The sequence below is a fragment of the Triplophysa dalaica genome, chromosome 1 (assembly GCF_015846415.1).
Source record: "Triplophysa dalaica isolate WHDGS20190420 chromosome 1, ASM1584641v1, whole genome shotgun sequence".
NCBI lineage: Eukaryota > Metazoa > Chordata > Actinopteri > Cypriniformes > Nemacheilidae > Triplophysa > Triplophysa dalaica.
Window position 1 is genome coordinate 32,917,864 of NC_079542.1, and position 25,071 is coordinate 32,942,934.

The window sequence follows — 25,071 nt, forward strand, 5'->3', positions numbered from 1 at the left end:
TTTTAGAAGTGCTGTTTTAAGGTGACTGTACACAACTGTACTTCTGATCTTGTTAACATTAAGCAAACTCTGTGAACTAAAGTATTGTAACGGACCTTACAATAAAGAGGAAAAACGTTTAAAGAAAATACCTTTAAGGAGAACGACGGGTATACAGTGAACCAGATTCTTTTGGAAAAATATATTCTTTTTATTGAAACATTATATAAGTCTTATGCATCATGTTCAATCACCCACGGTTTGGTAAGACTTCACCAGGGCCAATGACAAATACAGATTTGATTCACAGCACAACACTACACTCTAGTGGTAACTCAAAGCTCAGAACCCCCCCCCCACACTTCCCCATAGGAGTTAAACACACGATATTCACTTCACACAGTGATATAAGTTGCCTTACGCTCAGTACATACCCCCTAGGATCATTGTAACCGTTGCATATAAACTCAATATATAAACAAGATCATTCATACACTCATACAAATAATGTTTAAAATACGGCACTTCCCCATTCTCCTCCAACGAACAAGACCTCGGGGTCAGGTAGAAGATACAGCCCGGATGTCCTTTCACATCTGCACGAGACTTCCCAGGTTGCGGACCTCGCGGGAGACCAGCCAGTCGCTGGTAGGTTAGGTTCAGGTCCACAGGACGCGCATCAACATCCAGCAAATCGCGGGTGTGCCTGGTCAACGTCACGCCACTCGTAGCAGCGTCCAGCCAGTTGCTGGTACTCAGTGTCAGAGTCTCTTAGATCCTTCTTCGCTTGGGCTTATCTCTGAGCCCTCCCACCAAATCCGGTATGCTCGCAGCCACACGAGCCAGTGGCCAGCGCTCCTAACGTCCCCCCCACTATCTGTCTAAACCCAAACAGGCCCGGCTATCTAGCTATCTTGGTTGCTGGACAGACCCTATTGGCCTTGAGCAACACACAGCGTCCCCTTGAGATTCTGTCCCTGAGCACACATGGCCCTCTTGTATCTTGTACCGGTCTTTTTCTCCTCTGACTCTCACATCAGGTCTCTTAAATGTCCTCACCCCTAGGTGAAATCAATCACCCTAACTTGATTGTCAAGAGGAGACCCGCTCACAGCTGGCTCATTGGGGTGGACCAAGCCAACCACCACACCCCCTAGCACAAACCGAGATCCCCAAGTTCATTACAGTATTAAGAAATGATTGCCAGGAATGATGTTTATTGGGTTGGAGACTGTTCACATTTTGCATTATTTTGAGCGCAAATTTGTTAATTTAAATGTAGACGTGCAGCAACCACACTCCAATAGCGACCCGGTCGAGATGCGCATGTGGTGCGGCACACTCGTTGGTCCAGGCACCTCATCGAGAGGAAAATATTTTGAACTTTTCATAATGCAAGTCGTGTGACAAGAACCAACCAACCAACCAACCAATATAGCATAAATAAATCTAGTAGCAGAATTTTTGCAAGATATTTTCAGTGCATATAGAACGTTTCATCGGATGCACGCTCCAGGACTGCAGTTCACTTCCTGTCTGTGTATAGCCAGTGTCTAATATTATAACTAATTATATCTATTTTTTTTAGGTTAATATGAAATGATATATATATATATATTTTTTTTGTATTTTAAGCGTATTAAATTAAGGATTTGTCTAAATTAGTTGTGTGTTCATTTTACTAAATGTGTGTGAATTGGTCCTGTAGTTTGGTCGCATATAAAAATACAATTGCAATGCTCTACTGGCTGGTCTTCCAGCTTGTGCAACCAGACCTCTACAGATGATCCAGAATGCAGCGGCAAGAGTGTCTTCACCGATCCAAAGATAGCGCACGTCACTCCTCTCTTCATAAGGTTGCACTGGCTCCCTATAGTCGCTTGCATTAAATTCAAATCTCTGCTCTTTGCCTACAAAACCATCACTGGTTTGGCACCCCCTTATCTTCACTCGCTAATTCAGATTTATGTACCTGCCCAATCCCTGCCCTCTGGAAGCGAACAACGCCTTGTGGTGCCAGGCCCGGTTCTTGCCAGGTGCAGAAGGGTGGGCTAGCAGGTATCCTGGGTGGGCATATACCCCAACCAAAAAAAAATGAAGAAACCATATGAACCTTTTTTTATTTTTTCTGAAAAGATAAATTAAAATTACAGCTTGTTACAGCGTTCATCATGTGTCACAAATGGTATGCCTACCATCATTGCTGGATTACGGTTTACTGGTTATATATTATATACAGTGTATAGATAGAGATGGCGGGGATTTCTCCTTACCAGTTTGAGACGAAGAAACATCCGAAGATAATAGTTGTAGAATTAGAGTTTTTGTTTATTTCTGTGAACGTCTGACAACATTTCCCTCAAATTTCATATCAAATTGTTGTTTATGTGCATTTATTTGCCGAAAAAGAACTGGAGAAGACTCAAATATCGCAAAAAAACTAAACAAGTTCATATTTAGTTTTAAACAACACAAAACTAATGTTTGTAGGTCTACATGTGTTTGAAAAAGTAAAAAAGATAATTTATGAAATGACCCTGCTTTTTTAAAATGAATTTATTATCATGCTCTCAGTCGTTCATGTTGTTGTTTGGTGACTCAACAAACACTGCAATATATTACTTCAATACATGCAGGATTTATATAATTTATGATGTTTTAAATATATAAAACAGACATTCATTACAGAAGACTGCAAGATTAAAACCAAAATAATAATTGTTGATTATAGCCCTTTATGTAAATTGTGTGTTTGATTTGATTGATGTTTTGCGCATTAATAAAGCGGTTATGTAAAATAAATAGAAGCCTTTATAGATATCGGGCTAAGAACATTCCCCATCACTGAACGATCACTGACTTCTGTTTAATTTTCGCAAAAAATCTCTTATTTCACTGCAAAGTGAACTTTACATCAAATGTGTTGGTGTTTATCAGGTCCGTGAGTGCGCTGTAGGCTTACTGAGACTATTGACATCTAGTGGTTGAGCTTGGTATCCCACACTAAATTCAAAATACTGGAGAGGTAAAGGTTCTATTCGGTTTCTTTAGATCTGAAATAATCTACTGGCACTCTATTGTTTGTGAATGTGTACCCGAAGTTAGAGGCAGTCTACGCCCGTGCACGTGCGCAGTAATGTTTGTTTATGTTGTCACTTTGAAACCCGTCTATATTCCATATATCCTTTGTTTGTACCTCCTCGTCTCGACGGCAAGCGTGGTCCATGGTTGCTTAGCAACGACAGATGCCAGGAGAGCGCAAACTCCTTGGCGATTTGATAATAATGGAGAAAGCAGTGCCGATTACATTTTCCGCATGGTTTTAGACGCAAAATGTGAATCCCCCTAAAGCTCTCTTCACCGATCTCTCGAGGAGCAGTACAACAGATAGACTGACCTCAGCAGCGTCCCTCAACGTGCATTGCATTGGTCCTTCTGCATGTGATATAATGTATTTATATTCCAGATTAACTGAAGGAGCATGCAATTACTTGTTGCATTGAACTCAGTGGCTCGGTTGGACCAGGACTGATGGATTCCCAGAGCTGCAGCAGTCTTGTTTGTTCTATGTAGCTGCTGAATCACCCGATCTTGTAAATACTGCTCCTTCATAAAACTATAATGGCATTGTGTTTGGGAATACTGTGTAAAGAATTGAACAATTGAAATGTGTGAGCGTGACCTAGGTCTTAACCTGAGGTCTGTGTCTGCAACGAAAAAGAACGTACGTTGGGCTCTTTTGACTTGGACAACACATATTTACAGTAATAGTATGTATATCATTTCAAAGCCGAGTTCATGGAAGAAGGTTGAAAACTGAATACATTAGTGCATCTGTCTATAATGATTCATTTAGTAAAGGATATTGTTTGCATTTCTTGGTATGATAACTGATATTTTAATAAGACGGTAATGATGACGGATGTGATGTTTTGGGTAAAATTATGTTACATGTCTGTTTCAGGAAAGCTCTAATGCAATCGATAGGCCCCATTGATTTCTTTTTATTGGGTTAAAAGTTCAATTGAAACCTGCGTGGCGGGAATATCTTCGTCGTGCGTTTCATGGCTCAAGATAGACATTTATTGTGAAAAATAGACAAAATGGCGGTAAATGTGAATCTGATGAATGAACACTTTTAGAGGTATGTCGGGACTTGCTGTAGCCTCTATGCATTATGTTCTGAAACTTCAAGACTGTTTTGACGTGTACAGAATGAGAGAACATTAACAAAGGGCTATTAAAACTCTGCTCAAAGGATTGAGCCATTGCCTTTCATTTATTTAATGTCTGTTTGAACAAAAGGTTTGACATCGTTTGGGTGAAGGCGTGTGTGTGTGTGCGCAATGCGAGGCATTGGCCAACTTTTAATGTGCTAATAAAATCAGCTCACTGTAGAGGTCTGAAGGGCGTTTAGTGCTGTAAGATTTCTCAAATAATTACTTTTCCCTGGACTCGCATGGCCTTCTGAGGTATAAGATGTGCTCTAGACATGCTGAGTGGCCTATAAGTTATAAGTTTTCAATTTTAATCAGTAAAACGCATTTACTTTCTATGTACGTAAATCGCCTTAGACTGGCACAGGTTTTTGAGAGATGTCATATAAATGAGATTAAAATAGACTCCTGTTCATTGAATTCAATCTGGTGCCATTTGTCTCTATGGACCGTCTGCTTTATTTCCAGAGATGGCATAGTGTTACATCTGGCACATTATCATACCGAGCCGCTCCGGACACTTCTTCGTTTTCACGTGGGAACATTTATTTTCTTTGTACGTGACAATGTCCTGAAGGTTTAATGCACCCTGAGCCCCAGTTTTGGGGAAAACTGGAAATTTGCCCACATATATCTACTTAAAATTCATCAGATGGTGTTATCGGGTATATTATCTGTCTTTTTATTACCGTTTAGACAATATCTAGAGTGCATTAAAATGACTGATCGCCCAACGTCACTTACTGTTCAAAGAAGTTGTGTGTATGAGGGATCGCAACCGATTTTTGAGAAAGTCTACAGAAACCGTTGTGCAGTATAAGGCTGTGTTCACATTTGACTTCTAAAACAGAAGCTGCTGGCATCTGTTTTACATTATAATCTTATACTTATAATATATAAACGTGTTTTCAAAAAGTCCCGGCGTTTTTTTAGCTGCCAGCGTCTCTTTCTCTGCAGCTTAGTGCATCTTTTGAAAGTGGAAAAACTTTTCCTGAAAAATAAACGCCCTACGTCAAGCACCTTTTTTATAGCCAACCATTGACAAGCGAGTAGCAAGACCTGTCGTTTCCATGACAACATGTGAGGAAGGTGATTGGTCGAGTAGGATCAAGCTCGGTGGCCGAAACAGCAATTGGAACATAGTTTTGTATAAATGTAAGTTTAATTTTCACTTTCAAAAATATTTGTTTGCAATTTTACGAGATTGTTAATACTTTTGCACCAATCACAGTTATGGGCGGGGCTTCATTATTGCTTTTTTGCTATGATTCACACTGTACAAATGTATTAAAATTAGCAACAAAGTAACGAGCTCAGGCTGTCTGTCTGTACATATGATTGTACATTAAATGTATTGCACAGATCATAAGGACTATATTTGGTTCCATTTTGAAAAAAAGATCAAATCATTTTTGGACAACCCATACCTTGTTGTGAAATATATTGTGAAATGTTGTATAAGATATATTCTCTCACTTTAGAGCCACTGTGTACAGGAGCGCTTGCTTTCGTCGCTTGTTGCTCCAGGTTGCAGATCTTCGACGCTGTTCCTTTAAGAGTCCAGTTCATCTTTGGGAGCTGGTGGAGGGGCTTAGTGCAGATTCAGTGCAGGATTCATTCAGGATCAGACTCCTCATCCCTCCTCTCCATCACAGAGGAACTTATGCAAAACACCGCTGAAACTTTCACAGCTGGAAATGAGTGACATGACTGAACCGGCCACTATAACCAGACCCCTGATATCCTCCAAACGCCACAAAAGCATGAGGAAGAATTCCAGAAGGATTTATTCCCCATACCAGGATGAAAACGGGTGAGCTTGATTTTCCAACAACTCGTACAGAAGTCTGGCTGTTTTAATACCAGAGATAAAATGAAAGATTCCTCACCAGACTCACATAGCCTTTGGTGTTTTTGGACATTTTTATGAGAAATATTTATGTCGTGCTGCATCTAGTGAGCATCCAGCTTTTGGGCAGCAGAAAAGGAGCGTTGTATTTTTGGCACTCGTTTAAAACTAAATCTTTGATGTAAACCTTCTGTCAATTCTTCTTAATACATTTTGAGTCATGTTCCCGGCGCAAAATGACTTTAAATAGTCTGCATGTGTGTTATGTACATATACTGCGCATGATCTCATTAAAATGCATCAGTTGTTTTGCGTGTACAATGTATATTTCTTTTTTATATAATAAATTAAATACTGGCTTTTTTTCAAGGCAGGGTGAGTTTATTTTTTATTTGTCATTTTTTATATAAGGACAGACAGTATATGAGATTAAATCTTCCGTCTGTATTTACACAATTAGCGACATTAAAATCAATTACAGTAATTTCATAATAAAAAAAGTCATTCCCATCGTCATTTTTTCATCCAATCTTTGTTAAGCATCTTGATATGCAAATGAAAATCCACACATTTTGATGCTGCATAGGATTTACAGTGAAGCGATGTGTGATATTTTTGATTGTTTTTCAGACCGTCTGATGATGAGGATAAAGATGGAGAGCGGGTGGACAGTAATGATCCAGAGGAGATGTTCCAGAACATTCAGCTTCAGAAGGAGATCATCGCCAACATCCGAACCAAACCCTGGCCGATACGACGCAAGCTGAAAGTGCTGAAGTATAGGAACCAGCCGTGTTTACATTTTCAGAGAATGTCAACAGAATTTCATGAGCACTAAGATGCTGACTAAAATACACCGTTCCGTTGTCGGCTGATAAGAAAATAAGTTTATGCGTTTATAAGATTTATAGACGCATTTGCACTTTTTATTAGAATTTATAAATGTATGAGGCCAGAATGTGGACATATTTATAATGTACTATTAGGTATAACACCGAGGTCATTGTTTATACACCATTTCAGATAGAAACGAATAGATAGATAAATCTGAGCATTATTTCTCTCTATCGTGATAATTCAACTCCGAAATGATCGTGCCTAGAAAAAAGCTTTTAGAAATGATGATAATGGATGAAAGCATCCACGCATTAAACACATCGTGTAAATAACAATTTATATTCAGTGCTTAAAACCGGCCACCGTGTTTACAACACAACGCCTGGAGAGCAAACTAAATTAGCTGAGTAATTATTTCATTAGCCTTTCCGGCTCATTCTCATTTCTCTGGGTGCCATTCGACTTTTTTTGAGGGGGGTTCAAAGATCTACCCACAATGCCTAGAGAAGCCTTGATTAATTTAGGTGGTGTGTTCAAGCAAACAGACAGTGTTTAAAACGTGAATCATCAGGTCATGTCAACTTTCGCATGTGAACGTTTGCATCCCCCTTGATGTTCAGAGAAGACGGCGGCCTGACTAATGCTTTTATTAGCACATTTATTTATGAGGTTATGTGCGATGGTGCGTCAAAGATGGCTCACGCTACATTTTACGAGCATTCCAATAATCTCCGGGTGACCGCCCGTGATTACATACACCCACCTTTGGAAAAAATCAATTTTCCATTTGTATTTGTTTGATTTCTCTATTAGGTTGCTGTTAGATTTTTATTACTTCATTACCTTTTTTTATATTGGCTTTTTTTCATGTATGTTCATTAGAAGATATAGAAATAGAACCTCAGAGGTAGAGTGTGAAACTGTCCAGATGACTGAAGTTGGTCTGTTTCGCTTTCAGGCAAGCAAGAGAGATTGTCCTGAAGTTTGAAGGCCGACTGACCAGGACACGAGGTTACCAGGCGGCCGGTGCCGATGTAAGTTGAACAATGTTTTGTCAGCTAACAAAAGGTTCTTGTATCTAACTTGTTTCATTCAGGTCAAAAACAATCACTGAGTCCAAAATCGCATACTATGACAGTCCTACTGATTTAAATGAAGTACCTAACTATCAATTTGAAAAACAATACGTTCTTTATAGAATGTGTGGGGGTAGTATGAATAGATTTTGGACGTCCTGCATCCGCCATGTTTTATTGTCGTGTGACCCGTATGCTCTTTGACTTATGACGTACTAACATGAACCTGGATGAAGGCGTACAAACATAATCTATTCACCACAAATTCATTAATCTGAACTTGCATTTAAAAAACGGACACCCGCTTTTAAGTTTCACGCTATTTTTATAGCGGGGAGAAGGCCCCAGGCGGGGTGTGTGCCCAAACCCGGTGCTCAAAGGTGAAAATGGGCTAGCGGTTTGGAGGAGGGATGTTATGAGCGGTAAGGCGGCTTGACTATTTAAAGGCCGATAGGATGATTGCTGTGATTGTTTATCGAAAGTCAGCTGAGTTCATTCTCGGCTCGTGCTCCTCCCGAACCTTGTTAATAAAACATAATTTTGTGCATATCGAGGTTGCCGACATACTACTCAGGACACATTTTCTCCTACTATATAATATGGTGGCGATTTCAGATGCAGGGAATGTTTCATACTATTGAATATATATCCACCAACTCACCCGCCTATCCTTCACCTTAGCAACTGCATAGCAACCATCTGGCAAACAATTTAGTAAAGTGGATGTGTGTCTTTCCATCCATCAATGCACCCATTCACTTATCCATGTGTCTTTCTGTGTAGCCATCCATAATCCAACCAACCCACCCATCCTTCACCTTTACAACTGCATAGGAACCACATGGGAGGCAGTCAAAGAGTTTTGCCACCTGTCAATCCAAGCAGTCCTCTATTTATTTTGTCCATCCATCTGAACAGTTTACGCATTATGATACTTTTGCCATCCGATTTTGTGCCACCAATTTATCCCTCCATCCACCCATTCTTGTATTTTTGTGATTGCTTCCCGTTTTCCTCTTTTCCTTTATTAAATCAGTTTTGTGTTTATGGGAGATTCAAGTTCTCCATATCTCCGCCTCAGCAGCACTCCTCATCTGCTCTCAGACGTTGCTCTCAAATTTATGGCCTGTTGTTATAGGCCGCTTTAATTAAAATGTCCAATGCCATTCGCCGAGGCTGCCCAAGCACCATTAAAATTAATTGACTTTTTAGCAAGTGGATTTGATGGTGAATTATTCATTCTGATTATGGCTTTCGTGGCAGATTGAAAATCAGATGGCCGTACACATTGATTTATCAGATTTATACTCTCGGATTCCTTAACACTCCTTTTATGAAATGCTCCCTGGATTCAATTTATTTTTGAATTCATGTTGTAAAATATCCTTAAGGAAAAAATTTGCAGTTCAAATCAGTTTTTATATGTTGAATTTCATATTTGTTCTCATGTTTGCGTCGCATTTCCAGTTGCTGAAGAAGATTTCAAGAGTTTTATATAACATTGTTGTTCTCTTCATACCGTGGGAGATGAGGATTAAAAAGATTGAAAGTAAGTACCAAACTAAAATCCATTCAGTGACTGTTATACTGATAATTTGTGTTGAATTTCTCTGCAAATGTTGCTATTAGTATGTTTAATATGTTAGCCAGAACAAATTATGATAACCTTAAAGGTCTATATTTATATTGCACAGTGAAAAAATGTTGTTCGCAGTTATTTTTTGTAGTTTTCTTGTTGGTTTATTGATATTTTGAATGAGATTTCTGTAATATTTTTTGTTTTTTTGGCAACTGTTTTTTCATGTTTAATATTCCTTTAACATTTTAAATAGGGGTGCAACCATATGCTCAGCTCACAATTTAATATAATAATGAGTGACGACTCAGTCATTCTATTTGAAAGTCACTCAATACTTCATCACAATATTTGAAAACATATGTATATATACAGTAAATATATATCTATGTTTATGTGACTTACACTCAAATGAAAGATTTTCCCCAAAACATTAAAATGTTTCAGTAACAATTCTTATTTTGTTTAAATAATTGACAACATTGAAGGTTTCATTTAACCATTTATATGTAAACTTATAAAAACTCAAAAGATCTGTAACTGAAAAATAAAACTGAACTTTAACATATAAATAAATTGCCATATATATATATCTTAATCGCAAAACAATACGTTTCTTAATGGTTTTGTATTGCGATATACAGTATTTGATATATTTTTACACCCCTGATTTTAAATTAGTTCACTTTTTGTGTATTAACTTTCCATTTAATAATGTTGGTGCCTCAACAGTTTATTATTATAGATTTTTAGGCAAAATATCAAATTTGTGTTTGTCAACCTGGGTAAAAAGTGTTAATGTATTAATTTCAACTGCACAGTGTATTGTCTTAACTGTATATGTTGTTTTCAAAGGTCACTTTGGATCAGGTGTTGCCTCTTACTTCATATTCCTCCGATGGCTCTTTGGCATCAATATTGTTCTCACTATCTTGACCGGAGCCTTTATCGTACTGCCTGAGGTTAGTGTGTGATTTATTCATCCTAAAAAGTACATCACAAACTTTACCTTCAAACATGAGCATTTGAAAACATACAATTTCATAACGAATCTAAACGTTTATATGAACATTACATACAACATTTTAAAGTGCCACCGTGAGCATTTATTTGTCGAAAAACACCTTTTCCTTCAACCCAAGGCCATCTCTGCCCTTGTTGGATTTTAATAAAAGATGTTCAAAAATGAAAATAGAGCTTTCTGAAAATATGCTTTGATTTATTTCACACCCTAAAGCAAAGACACAAAGCAATTTCTGCTCACATATCATCCGTCGACCTTCATCGCTTTTTCTCTGTGATCTGTGTCGTCCAATCAGCTTTTGGCCGGCGCTTCGTTCGGTACCATTCGCAGCAAGACCATTCCCAAAGAGCACCTCTCTTCTGCGCAGGACCTGGACACCATCTGGTCATTGGGGGCAAGGCCATCATCTTCTCTCTTTAATGTTTTTCTAAAGTGACACGCGTGTGCCGCCTTTAATCGTGCTAATTTGCCACTTGAGTTTTGTTTTATGTCTGTTTTTAGGGCTATCTACAGTACTCTGTACTTTTCTACGGCTACTACGGCAACGTGCGTAAAATCGGCAGCGCCGGCTACAGACTACCATTGGCCTATTTTCTGGTTGGAATGGCAGTTTTTGCCTACAGTTTCATCACTTTGTTAAGAAAGTAATCACCGAAAGACACTTTGCTTGAAATTTGCTGTATTTACTATTTACTTGCTGGCTGGTTTTTGGGGCAGTATGATACCATCTTAAGACCAGTAAAGCACCTGATCTTTCATAGCTCAGGAGATTTGATGAAGTTCTTAGTCGTATTTGAAGTATGAATTAAGTGTTATGTGCATTCACACCAAATGTGACTGAAGCGATTTGCGCAAGTAAATTACATACAAAGTCAATGCAAAGTGGCGAATAGAAGCAATCTTGCGCCGGGCGACGCACATGATGCACATCGGGCGGCACGATTGATGCAGGTTTATCGTCATCCACCCAAGTAAAAATATTTCAAGTATAGCAAGCAATTCGCTCATTGACACCCTAGTGTGAAGACACTCCCCATTGTGCAATGTTTTTGCCGTCACTTGCGTGAAAAAATCAAACTATTCCCGCAAGTAATATAGTGTGAGGAACGCGATACTTTGCTTTTGGTGTGAACACAGCATTGTTGCCTAAATTTCAAATAAAAGCCAACAAATGATACTGTAATGGTTGAAATACATAAATGTAAAAAAAAAGGTAGATTACAGGTTAAGCAATCTGGATTCGGGTTCATTTGAAGTGTTAAGTTCAACTCTGTTTGTATTTTTATGCATAAGAATGGCTAAAAACTCCCGCATGAGTTTAGCTGGAGCTTCTGATGAGAACTTCACCTTCTGCTGGCGGGTCTTCTGTGCGTGGGACTATCTGATCGGAAATCCGGAAGCGGCGGAGAGCAAAGGAGCAGCTATAATTAACAGCATCAGGGTGAGCGTTCGCTACATGTAACATCCCATAATCTTTGATTCAATTCTCAATGATTGTGCAGTTATAACTAAGTAAAACATTGTATACGAGCGAAGGTCATTTTCGGCTTTTAGTAACTCTCATCAATGTCATGCAAACATTTTTGACAATACCATTGTGTTGTATGGTAACATAAAGTGAAACTCTTTGGAAGAAACCACGGTTTCCATGGCAACCGTTAAAAGTTTTATATGCTGATAGTTTTTCTTTTGTGTTGTTTTTTGTTCAAGGAAGCCATCGTAGAAGAGCAGGAGAAGAAGAAAGACACAAGCCTGCAAGTGTTTCACTTTATTTGTGTCGCTGTGATCATCTGAAGTGCTGATTGTGCTCTTTCCTCAGTCTCTCAGAAGTGCATGTTTAACAAAACTGCCGGCGTTTCAGGCTTTTGAGGAGAGGAATGATTGTATCGCTAAGTGAATAACAGCGATGTGTTGTTGCCCTTGATCTGGGGCTGTGTCACACTGCCTGATTTATGCACCTCTTCACCGTCCAATGCAATCCCAGCAGATCATGGGAAACGACGAAGCTCGTCGTCGTATTTTATGCAAACGTCCTTTTACCGCGGACAGAAGAGTGTGTCTAAATCGCACACACATTAAGGCAGATTAATGTGTGGTGGGAAGACACCACACACACATCCGCACAGGGTTATGCTGCTATTTGTTATCTAAGATATGGATTTTCTATACGTTGCAATGTGCAAATGTTTTTTTTTTTTTTTTAATTGCTCCAGAGTTATAAGTATGATACACATAACGATATATTCAGTCAAGACATTTTCGACTGAAACATTTGCAGACTTTAGTGACAATTGAAGCTATTTGTTGGTGTTGGCGGTGTCGCTCTGTTCAGTCATGGTTGCGCCGAGCGAAGTGAATGAAATCCATCACAACATCATATAAATACAATATGGCGTACATCATTTGAATAAAAGACACTTTATATCATTTAAAGCAAGTAAACTGAGAACTATTTGTGTTGTAACTCATTCGATAAATGGAAAAAATCTGCTGGAAAATTCTTTCATAGCAGAACAAACTAATAGATCGGACTTGATTCACATTCAAAATTTCACAAGTTATTCTTATATCCCGACAGAGCCGTACTGATCAGTCTGAGGATTCTGGCAAACATTTTGGTCCTCTTGTCTTTGGCTGGCAGCATTTACATCATTTACTTTGTGGTGGATCGTTCTCAGAAACTGGAGCAGGAGAAACCAGAGTTAACGCTGTGGGAGAAGAATGAGGTATGATTTGATTGTCTGGTGTTTCATTTCAGTAGTCTCGGATGTTTCTCCTGGAATTGCTCAAGGGAAATAAACACTGAAACAAAAGAGACAATTTGACACCTGGAATTATTAAGGTTCCATCTGGCATTTCTGACAGTTGGTTACTAGTCACAGACCGACCAGTACAGAATTAACATGATGACAAGGAAAAGCAAGGACGTTTACGCGTGGATAACGTTAGATGAGGTAATCCATATTATCAGTCTTGTTTGATTTCATTCGGCGCTGCGCAGGCCGATCGATGGATGACATCGCAGTACTGCGAGCACGATTCAAAAGCATACGTCTCACGATTCTCTCTCGTGTTGCTGTAATTTCACGTGCCGATATGTGTACGCAGCGTAACTTAAGTTAAACAAGTAAGTCTGTTGTTTACACGGTTCTTGTGAGGCTGGTCATTCAGGTAGCGTAATGGCTCATGTGACAGAGGCTTAAGGAATCAGGGAAGCAATCGCAATGATACAGATGACCCAACCAGTAAGGTAAAGTGAGCAACCACGCCTGCGTATTCTAAAGTCTCCGTTTTCGTCTGTTTACGTAGAAACGCAACCCCGGAGTTTTCTAACTAAATTGGGGTCTGCAGCATTTCCAAAAGTCTCTGTTTTCAGGGGGTCGAAAACTCCGGATTTTAAAACTATGGAGTAGTGTAAACACCAGGCGTAATCGCAGCAAAACGTATGCGTTTTTTAAAGAAACACGCAGTAGTATAAACGCTGCCATAGTCAAATGGAATGCTAATATGTTGAAGCCAACAAACTGCTCAAATGCCGATACAAGCTTATATTGCAACCTGGGCTATTGTTACAATTCATGAAGAGTACCGAGGTGTAAAATGAATGTGATTATAGAGGTAAATTAAGATAAGAACAAACAAATTAATTAGTTTCACAAAATTTCCATGTCCATATAGAGTATGTATGATATTTTGATCTTAAACATGATCTGACTCTTATTAGAGTAAGATAAATGTTCTTGTATGTATGTGTGTTTTATGTACATAAGGTCAGTGTGGTTGTGTCTCTCATCACAATGATCGCACCTTCCGCCTTCGAGCTGGTGGCACAGCTGGAGATGTATCACCCCAGAACAAGCCTCCGCTTCCAGCTCGCCAGGTTTGAAATGAACGTCTTTGCCGATATGGTTTGGTTGTTTTTTTTTGGTGTGGTTTACTAATTAATAAAAGTGTAATATTTTAATATTGTGTTGTTTTGTGTGTGTGTTTAGAGTACTGGTGTTGTATCTAGGAAACCTGTACAGTTTGATAATTGCACTTTTGGACAAGGTCAACAGCATGAGCTCTGCTGTAAGTCACATTTCTATTCCTCTTTTATTCATAACTTTTACGCTAAAATTACAGGTTACTTGCTGTGTTGAAGTCAGATGATGTCAAATTGATTCCTTGAGAAATCTAACCCGACAGCTCAAATAAACAAGCTGTTTACAGATGAAGACATTTAAACTTGGGCTTTCAAACCATTAATCGCGATTTATTGCATGAATAAAGTTTTTGTTTACATAATACTGTATATATCTGTGTACTGTGCACATTGATTTTGTATTTCAAAACACATACACGTACATATATCATGTATTTGTTAATAATTACCAAATTAATAGTCACAGTACATAGACATATGTATTGTAAAAATAAACTTTTATTCTGGATGTGATTAATCGCATGTATTTTTTCCGTATCGTGACGTCTAGCTGAGTGAAACAACTTCTGAAATTAAAAGCTCTATTTCTCGTGACCAGGAAGTGAAGGAACCATGGCAAAAGCAGATCATGCAAAAAATATGAAGGATATAGTGTTGGAAATTAGCAGATATTCAAAGATTTTATTGATCTCACATAACACACTGTAGATTCCTGCGGCTCCAGGAAATGTGTCTTCAACATCATACCTAGCGACTATCTCCCAACCCACTGAGGACAACATGTCCACCATCGTCCCAGATATCACCGAGCGTCAGAACAGCACTCTTACCATGACGCTTTTGGATTTTAACAACAGCGTTTCCACTATCAAAAGCACCGCGTCCTATGGACAGGCAATGAGAATGCAGTCTCTGCTGAACCAGACCGTCGTCTACGAGTACACCACCAGATCACAACAGGACCCCTGCTGGGAAACATATGTCGGTCAGGTATGCCTTCATCTGGTGACATCGTTGCTTTCTGCTTCAAAACTCTTTCAGATATCAGTAAGAGTTATATATTCCCCTGATGATTGTGTGTGAAATATTAGACAGAAATAATTAAACAATTTAACACAGCAGCTTAGCGTCACGTTTATCACAACATAGCCTTTGTGCCACCTAATGAACTGTGTCTGATTCTTTCAGAAGCGACCACACCCCCACAGTTATTTATTAAGAGCATTATTGTAAAATAATTGTTAATTTCTCAAAGAGAAAACAGGCTGTCCGGTGGCAATTGTTTTCCTGTAAGGGACTGAAATATGGATCGTATACATAGGTTGAAATACGCAGTATATTTAATTAAAGCACTGTCAGGGTAAGACGGCCGTTCAGGACTTTCTGAGGTGGCCGTGCATCATTGGTTTCAGTCCAAATGGCTGATTTAATGTGTCGCTTTTAGATGCTAATGGGATAATACTGAGATCTACATGCCCGAGGATTTTGTTTGTCTTTATCACAGGAAATGTTGAAGCTCTCCATCATTGATATGATCTTCACAGTGGCGAGTATCCTGCTCATCGATTTCATCCGAGGGCTGGTGGTGCGATATTTAAGCGACTGCTGCTGTTGGGATTTGGAGAGCAAGTTTGTAAGTCACATGTTCTGAGTTTCACAGGAATTGGTAACTATTTTACGAGTTAGCTTATTTGTATATGCTCATACAACGTGAATCACTAAAAATGTAAGGATTATTAGATACTGTATATATTATATATATATATATTTTTGCTTGTTTTCTTGTACCTATTATATATTTTTCTATAGGAAAAAACTTTTAAGTCATTAACTTCTCAAGTAAATGTATCTTGATTTAAGGATATTTTGAGAATTTTTTAAAAATACTAAAGTAACAAATTTAAAATGTTAGGACCATTTTTCAAGCCAAGTTCTGATTTAAGAATGTTTTTTAGAAATGTTCTGTATATTGAAAAAACCTCTCCAGAAAGTTCTTAATTTTTTGTCTCATACAAAGCATATTACATTTTATTCTTATGAAAAAATGATGATCTTCAGAAAATATTTGAGAACTTCTTAAGAAGCAATACATCCTATAATTTATGCTAAGAACAATCTTATATTTCTGTCATAAGAACAGTTTTGTAAATCCGGCCCCAGAATTTTATATATTGATTGAGACCAGTAAGACACCACCCACACCACCATAGCAACCATGCAGCATCCCAGTAAAACCACTCAAATCAATAGCAACCACATAACTTCATCTACTCTTCACACATTACCCACATTTGTGTTTAGAATGCCTCAAGTTTTTGTCTGTCAATTTTTTCTGTTTCTGTACCAAATAAATGATGGCCAAAAAGTGTAATCTACTTTCTTTTCAGCCTGAATATGGTGAATTTAAAATAGCCGAAAATGTTCTTCATCTGATATACAACCAAGGAATGATATGGTAAGTGAGACAAGATCTATTTATCAGTCCTTTGTATGTTATGTAAATATCATTAATTATAAAAATCCTAAAGAGAGAAGACATTAGGGCTGTTACTGTCATTTTTTCACTATTGTGGCCAAAAATAAAGAAATATGATTAAAAATAAAATTGTGATTTTATCAGATATTTCATCAGTCATAATTTATTTTATTTCTTTATTTTCTTACTTTCTCTTTTTTGTTAGATTAAATAACTGACCATTACTAAAATTATGGTCTATACTGGTATATTGCAACTATTCTTACATGACTTGTGTGAGTATGAATTCTGATAATAAAAAGATTTGTATTTGATATTATTATAGAGTATATTGCCTTCCATATCTATTTTTGCAATAAATTATCGTGTTCCCTTGGAACTCAATGCTCCATTGCCCTCCAGCTTTGTTATCCCAAAATATAAACTTGTCCGTACAAATAAATCTCTTTTCTCTGCCTCTAGGATGGGAGCGTTCTTTTCACCCTGTCTGCCCGCCTTTAATGTCTTGAAGCTCATCAGTTTGATGTACCTGCGCAGCTGGGCCGTGCTGACCTGTAACGTTCCTCACCAGCAGGTCTTCAGGGCCTCCAGGTCAGTGAGGCAGAATGAGGTCATTGGTGGTCGTTCATTAACCACTGATCTGAGACCAGCACTGGTGCAATAGCGATGTCATGTTCGGGTTCACTGTGAGAATGTGACCTCTGAGTCTGATTATCTGCCATCATGCTAACACAACTGAAGTGATTTCCTCTCCAACCCATTCTGAGGTTACAAGTGCTTCTGAAAATTCTCCAACCCATCCCCGCACGTTTGCTCAGCTGAAGAACAACATTTGCGAAGATCTGAATGGGTGGAGTGTAAATTCTCGCCAGACCCAATTTAATTCTAAATGAGCCGTGAGAATAATTGAAGAGCAGCGTGCGGATCAGGCACTCCCTGCTTCATTGAATCTGAATCTCTCTCATTTTCTGGCACGGTGAATACAGAGATAACAATAGATACTTCAGTGCGACTGCTCGGGTCAGTCTCTCTTTCAGAGTGCTTTGGGTTTATCAGTCTCTCGCAGGTGGAAACATTACTTTATGTAATCTGCACATAATTCACATTTAGCCTCACCACGGGCTTTTGTGCGATAAAACCAACAATCCAAAACGCTGGTGGTGGATAATAACCAGTGTTGGGTGTAACTAGTTACTGTAATTTATTTACTTTTCCGTTATAAAAGTTATGTAAGGGATTACTCTTATTTTTTCTGGAATTGAATTAGTTACTTCCGATGTAATTGAACTAAATTCTGTGTACACTGCAAAAAAATTAATTCTTACTAAGCCTTTTTGTATTGTTTTTAGTAAAAATATCTAAAACTTCTTAAATCAATGTTTAATTGGTACAAAGAAATGTGACCTAAGATATCGTTTTATGAAAAGGAGGTTTATAATAAAAACAAGCAAAAAATCTGCCAATGGGGTTAGAAAAAATAAACTTAGTTTGATCTTTTTCTCAAGTACCTAATTCATGTTTATTTTTCTCACCCCATTGGCAGATTTTTTTGCTTGTTTTTAACATGAACTTACTTAATTCTTATATTTTCTCCTTAAAAGGAGACAAGAAAATGCATCTTGATTTAAGAATGTTTAGATATGTGTACTGAAAAATGAGACAAATACACTTATTAAGAATGTCATTTTTTGCGGTGTAAAATATTCAATAGTGAAAATGATATAAAAATTATAAGTCTACCTTTAATATGTATGCATTATTGTCTCCGCACATTTGTACACTTTGGTCAGTTAATAAGAATAATTTAAGAAGTTTTTATTATTTATTAGAATGAATTAAAGGCACAGTTTTTATTATAGATTTGCAATGAACCACTCAGTCCAAACACGATGTGGCCACCATAGTACAAAAAGATGTCGTTCTCATGTTGACGCAGGGAAGAGATCAGTAGAAAGAGTGATTTCTTATTTATTTCATTAAATAGAAGGTCTGTGTATTTTATTATAAAGACTTTTCAAATGAGACACGTTACGACCTGAGGTACGAAGTCTTTTAGCAGAGATTCTCGTAGATATCTATGGAGATTCTTGCCAGCAGAGAGTCGTTGGAGAGAAAGATCATCTTAAAATCGCACCTAGGAGGTTGCTTTGATTCGGATCAGTATGTGAGTAATATTGATTCCCTTTCTTTCGGCCTCTTGACGTTGTGTCGAACTGACAGATGGGGTTTGACTTGAGAACCTTTCATCTTCTGACTGACTTTTAAAAGGCAATTAAATTGGCGAATTAAATTTGCATGCCGGACTCCCCCCAAATATCAGGGTATAAATGGGAGACGGTGTGCTGCAATCATTCCATTTTTGTTCTTCGGAGCCTTTGCATCTCAAGCTGATGACTCCTATCTCAACTATTGCTGGAATCTTACAACATGGTGCACCAGATTGTCCCTTCTCGTCACTGACTTCTCGGCAGTAACCAGAAGTGTCTAAAAGAGCTAAATTTCTCCAGCACGTCATGTCCCGCTGTGCTCGTGGGTGCAACGCACTCACCTGGGGGGGAACGGACACGATGTCTTCCTCAAGTGCCTGGGTCTCCGGCCAGCTGAGGCGGCGTTCATGGATACGGGTGGCTGTACGGTCACGGGTGGTTGTGTTCTTTAGGCTTCCAGCTACGTCCGCTATGGCGAGCAGTGGGGGTGATATGGGGATTCTCAATCCGTCAACCACTGGCTCACAGACGTTCAGGCCCATCTCGCTCGTCTGACCATTCCTCAAAAGACGGTCCCACCCCGTCTTGCTCCTCAGCCACGCATTCGGAGAAGGCGCGTGATGACGATGAGATGTGAGGGCGACCTCTTGGCTTCCGACCCCGACGATTCCTTATAGCACCCTCCCTTGGGAGGTCGAGCTCAGGAAGAGGCAGACGTCGAAATGTCAACCATGCTCTCACGGGCCGCCGCGAGTATTGGGCTGCAGTGCCTCTTTGTTTCTCGAGGCCGAGAAGAGGAGACCACCATCCCGTCATCAACCACCAGGGAAGCAGAAGCATTCCTGATGGTATGATCACAGGGAGTTCGAGACCTCCAACTGGTATGGCGTACGGCTGCGAAGGCACCTTCCCCCTCCTAGATGGGTCAGCGTGCTATTTCCACCTTCCCCACTGGGTGAATGAAGAATAGGCATTCCATCCATCCCTAAGCACCTCCTGCGGGCGGGCTGGGCAGAGCAGCCCTGCTCCCTTAGGCCGGCTATCATCAAACTTTCATTTAATATTCTAATGTATTACTAACATAATGTTTCATTGTGTAAGGTCTTTATACACCTCTGAAGACATAGTTTTGTATATTATATTTCATTTCTGTCAATAGATCCTCCTTTTAACCCAGTATTGTTCCTTTAAAAAGTCGTTTCATGGCTATTCTTGAATCAATTCTAATTAAGGTCGATGTAGGATATAGAAAGTAATATAGTAGTAATAAGTAACTAAATATTTTTTGGTGAGAGTAATTTGTACAGTAATCTTATAACACTATTTAATATGTAATTAGTAACTAGTAATTCATTACATTTTCCCTTAACTTACTCAACACTGACCATCAGATGTACTGTACTTCTATCTTGTTACAGATTCTGCTCAAATATTTGATCTGTTCAGTTTGTTTCATTGGAATGTTTTAAATCGAATTTGGTCTCACTCCACAGATCGAATAATTTCTACCTGGCTATGCTTCTCTTCATGCTCTTTCTGTGCATGCTGCCCACCATTTTTGCCATCGTGAGGTACAGGCCGTCACAGTACTGTGGACCTTTCAGGTAAATACAAAAATAAATCTCAGACGAGGATACTAATGACAGTTTTACCAAAAGCATGACTATCTAAATGTGACTTGTTCAAAAGAACAGGTTAAGCAGTTGTGTAATGGAAACCGGCTTTCAAGTTTTGTCATATGTGATTAAAAAATCACATTTACAGTCATCACTGAATACAATTTTGGGAAATTCAATATGTTTCACTTCACTTTTACTTCCTCAAATGATTATCCAGTTTTCTTAGAGCTACTTTATATCATGAAACAAGTTGAAGTTAAATGTACATTTCTGTCATTTTAAGTCATGCATACTTAAGTGTCATATGAAGTATATTACGGATTAGTACAAACTGTAAAAGCTAGACTGAAAATGTATGTTCTTCTTTTTAGTTTGAGAACGTATACCAAAAGCACACTTTTTTTGTAAAAGTGTGTTTTGTTTTGGAAGAAGCATGTGTTGCCGATCAACAAGTCATGCAATCTGATTGGCTGGTATAGATCTCAGACTAGAAACAGAATGAACTACTATAGAAGAAATTGTGATGTTGATCACCGACAGCATTCTTTCCATTTGTTCTTTGCTACTCTGTAGTGGTCAGGAGAAGATTTACGACATCATCTCCGAGACCTTTGCCAATGACTTTCCTCTGTGGTTCAGTAAAGTGATGAGCTACGTCACCAGTCCTGTGGTGGTCCTGCCTGCATTGCTTTTGCTGTTGTAAGTGCTACTCTCATTCAGCGGCACATTGGCCTGAAAAGAAAGTTTACTCGAAAAAAGCTTGGATTGATTGATTCTTTATTGGACTCCAACTTGTGTTGTTTTTTTGTGTTGTTGTCTGTTTGTTTCAGTATGCTGATCTACTACCTTCAGTCCATCGCTAGATCCCTCAAAGTCACCAACAGCCAGCTGAGACTGCAACTCCAGACCGTACGTTACTCTCAAAGAATCTCATTATGATGGATCCCGGGTTCGTCTAACAGATCGAACATTCATAAGAGACCCAGGAGACACCAGATGAGATGAAATTCATCGAATTCATCTAATTTCCCCATTCGTTTATTTTATTTATTTGTCTTTGTTTTAGGAGCGCACAGACGACAAGAAGAAAGTTTTTCAGCTAGCTGCAGGTATTTTATCCTCTAGTTTCCGAACAAGAATGGGTAAAGTTTTGCGCTCACTATATATAACGTCACGAGGCAATATTAGCTTGTCACCAAGTGCCCGAACGTTTGCTGTGTGATTTACAGCACGTCTGCAGGCGCCCGAGGGCGCCGATAAAAAGACAGAACAGGAAAGTGACATCACAAGCATGGAGTCCTCCGCCCGGTCCACCTCCCCGACGCGCCCCAATGGAAGCGTCGTCAACTTTGAATCTCCTGTTCGCCACGGCAACAGTATCCGGACCATCACCCAGTCGGCATCGCGGGCAGATGTCTCCAGGGCTGCGGGGGTGGCGTGGAGTCCATCTGCCCCCGTACGTCAGAAACACAAAGCGGAGCATGTTCCCAATAGGTCTGTGATGCCGGACGATATAAAAGTTTATGTTTCCATTCATTGCTGCTGGCTGTTACACACATCTGCAGTTCATGAAGCTTCACTGCCCTTCATTTTTGCCTGTGTAGTGCTTGCAGAATGTACAGCAGCCCCTCAGTTCCACAAAGACAAGTGCGGCGGGTGGAGTACATACCCATCAGGTTTGGTATTTGATCCTTCAAAAAGCACAGAATTTGGTTTAAAATAAGACATTCAAGTCAACATAGAAGCACCATTCACAACCAATAATTTCCTTAAGTGTTGTGCAATTTTATGTATAAGATCATAAGTATGAATCACATGTCTGGAGTCAACCGGATGTGTTAAATATCTGTGTTAATGGAGACAGATGGTTGATTTTAACATCATTTCTGAGGCAGAGCAAATTATTACATTTTGGTAAAAGATTTTGAAGACAAATATTTGTTTTACTCAGAACAATGTGTTAGCCTACGTGATCAGACAAGGAATATGCGTAAACAACAAAGAATCTTTCCTAGAAGCTGCAATCTGTAACTTTTGACTCTCTATCACCATCTCATTTGTTTCTCGTGGATTGTCAAATAACGTAAAAATAACGTCAAACCGACATTCCCAGAGAAATTGTACCTTACAGCTTTTGACTTTTTACTATAGACAACCTCGCAATTTGTAAACACCGAACCAGACTCACTCCCGGCTTCATTTTTCATAAAAAAAATTTGTTTTACATATTTAATTCGATTCTGAATATGCAAAGGATAATCGTTGAATCCACGAAATGCATTAAAATGATAGCCGTGGATTATCATGCTTATACCATGGTCACTTGGCAAGTTAAACCTGTTGATGTTTACAGTGAAATTTTTGATCAGACAGGTGTAAATGAAGGTTATTTTTGTCAGTTAACGAAATGTAAATCAGTATCTTCCTGATTCATTTTCTGTTTTTTTCTTTTCAACCCTAAACCTAACCTGCTAAATGTGCATGTTTATTTTTTACCAAAAATAATGTATTACAGCTTTAAAATACCAATTCTTCCAGCGTTTTTCCATTTCTATTCACGGTCATTCGATCATTCTAGACTTAGAAAATAAACAACGCTTACATTTTGAGCACAAATTTCGGTAACACTTTCCTCGAATCATGTATGTATAATGCATAATAAAGAGTTATTTAATGGTAAAATACATTATAATTCTTCATGATGTGTGTTGTTATGCATTATATGTAGTTGTAAAGAATTTAAACCAATTTAAAATGTGTAGTGTAACAATGAATTGCTAAGTGTTATAATGTATAACCTATAATAACAATAACTTATAAGACATTACAATGCATTAAAAGGTGCATTAAAATGCTTTAAAATAATTGTATAATGCATTATACATAAATGCTTCAAGGAAAGTGTTACCCAAATTTTACTTCATTTTGACCTCACTTCATTGCATTAACTGCAGTGCACATCATAGCAAGGAATGAACAAAAAGAATGCAAAATTTTTGTTTCTTGCGTTTGTAAAAGTCAGATTAAATACCTATAAACATGTTTTCTTCGTTCTAGGCACTCTGGTTACTTGGGTGGCAGTGGCAGTTCCTGTCGCTCGAAATCCTACCACCACATGGCCTACAACCCTAGTGCAAGGTACGCTGAGCACATCCACTCAGATCCGCTGTTTCGGAAGACCCACCGACCCATGCACAAGGAGCCCGGCGTAATCATGGCACAGAGCTACGCAGGCCACCGGGCTCACACAACACGCTACGTCATCGTCAACGAACATGAAGCTCGCAAGAAGATGCGCTCCACCGTGCGCCTACCAAGACATTACCGCCTAGCGGATGAACCTGCTGAGATCGTTGAGCTCTACCCACGTAACGTTAAGCGTTACATTCCACGCACCCCTCACCGGAGTCACCAGCCACACCTCAGTGAGGAAGAGGAAGAGGAAGAAGACCCTAAGAGCAGCACCAAGAAGGGATCGATCCGACAGTCGCAACGTCCACGCTCTCTGTCAGACCTCCACCAAACCGCAAGGTTCTACATCGGTGATACGGTGGACAGTCAGGTGTCTATGGAGCAAGGTTTGTACGGTGATGAAGAAGACGACGATCAGGACGAGGACTGGGCAAACGACAGCTCTAACCTTTGCTCTCAAACAAACATCCCAGAGTCGACGCACAGATACGTGGAACCACACGTCAAGTCCAAGAGCAAGCAAAAAGTGGAGCCCTCTCTGACCGAATCGGATTCGGCGTCGCTGGCGTCCAGCAGCGACCAGCAAAACAGCAGCACGGACCAGTACATCCAGATCATTCACAATAAAGAGAAGTACCTGAAGCCCGGCACCAAGCCGACCAAAAAGAAATCCAAGAACAGCGTTAAACTGAATGTGTCTGCTTCCAATGATCTTGTCTACTCAAATGTTTGAATGATTTGTAGTTCAAATAAAAGATTATGGATTTGTTCCATAACCTAAGGTGATGCACTTTGGTAGCAAAATTGCGCTGCCTTCTAAGATCATTTTTTGGGTCAAATGTACCATAAGTTATGAGAATGTGATCCCACAATGCATTGTGATGTGCCAAGTGAAACTGTATTTTAACACATATGTGTGCGCCCTTTGTATTTTATCCTATAATATAAGATTATCCTGCCTTTATTTCAGCACATGTTTATGTATTGTAGGTAGACTCGCATTTTGCAGGCGATTTAGTGTGTTTAAAATCCACTTATAGTTAGTTACGTTTCAGGATGAATGCAGCACATTAGGTTGTGGAACACAGCCAATA

General features: G+C 39.0%; 1 protein-coding gene across 1 annotated transcript; it reads left to right on the forward strand.

The window, feature by feature from the left end:
- The first annotated feature begins 5,893 nt into the window (after positions 1 to 5,893).
- LOC130425257 (transmembrane channel-like protein 3) lies at positions 5,894 to 24,941 on the forward strand. Its single transcript, XM_056751450.1, has 22 exons — positions 5,894 to 6,009; positions 6,676 to 6,822; positions 7,841 to 7,916; positions 9,426 to 9,507; positions 10,390 to 10,496; positions 10,854 to 10,952; positions 11,060 to 11,202; positions 11,852 to 11,999; positions 12,269 to 12,312; positions 13,137 to 13,284; positions 14,329 to 14,438; positions 14,551 to 14,629; positions 15,192 to 15,473; positions 15,988 to 16,116; positions 16,871 to 16,938; positions 17,422 to 17,550; positions 20,660 to 20,770; positions 21,359 to 21,484; positions 21,616 to 21,694; positions 21,852 to 21,894; positions 22,015 to 22,279; positions 23,843 to 24,941. The coding sequence occupies exons 1-22, from the start codon at positions 5,894 to 5,896 to the stop codon at positions 24,708 to 24,710; spliced, it is 3,399 nt and encodes a 1,132-aa protein (XP_056607428.1). The 3' UTR covers positions 24,711 to 24,941.
- The last annotated feature ends 130 nt before the right edge of the window (positions 24,942 to 25,071 follow it).

Bases quoted from the DNA above. Each gene is read 5' to 3' on its own strand.
- LOC130425257 (XM_056751450.1), top strand. From the start codon at position 5,894: ATGAGTGACATGACTGAACCGGCCACTATAACCAGACCCCTGATATCC. The intron at 11,203-11,851 runs GTAATCACCGAA...TTTATGCATAAG, and splicing joins TTCATCACTTTGTTAAGAAA to AATGGCTAAAAACTCCCGCA. The intron at 17,551-20,659 runs GTCAGTGAGGCA...CTCACTCCACAG, and splicing joins CAGGTCTTCAGGGCCTCCAG to ATCGAATAATTTCTACCTGG.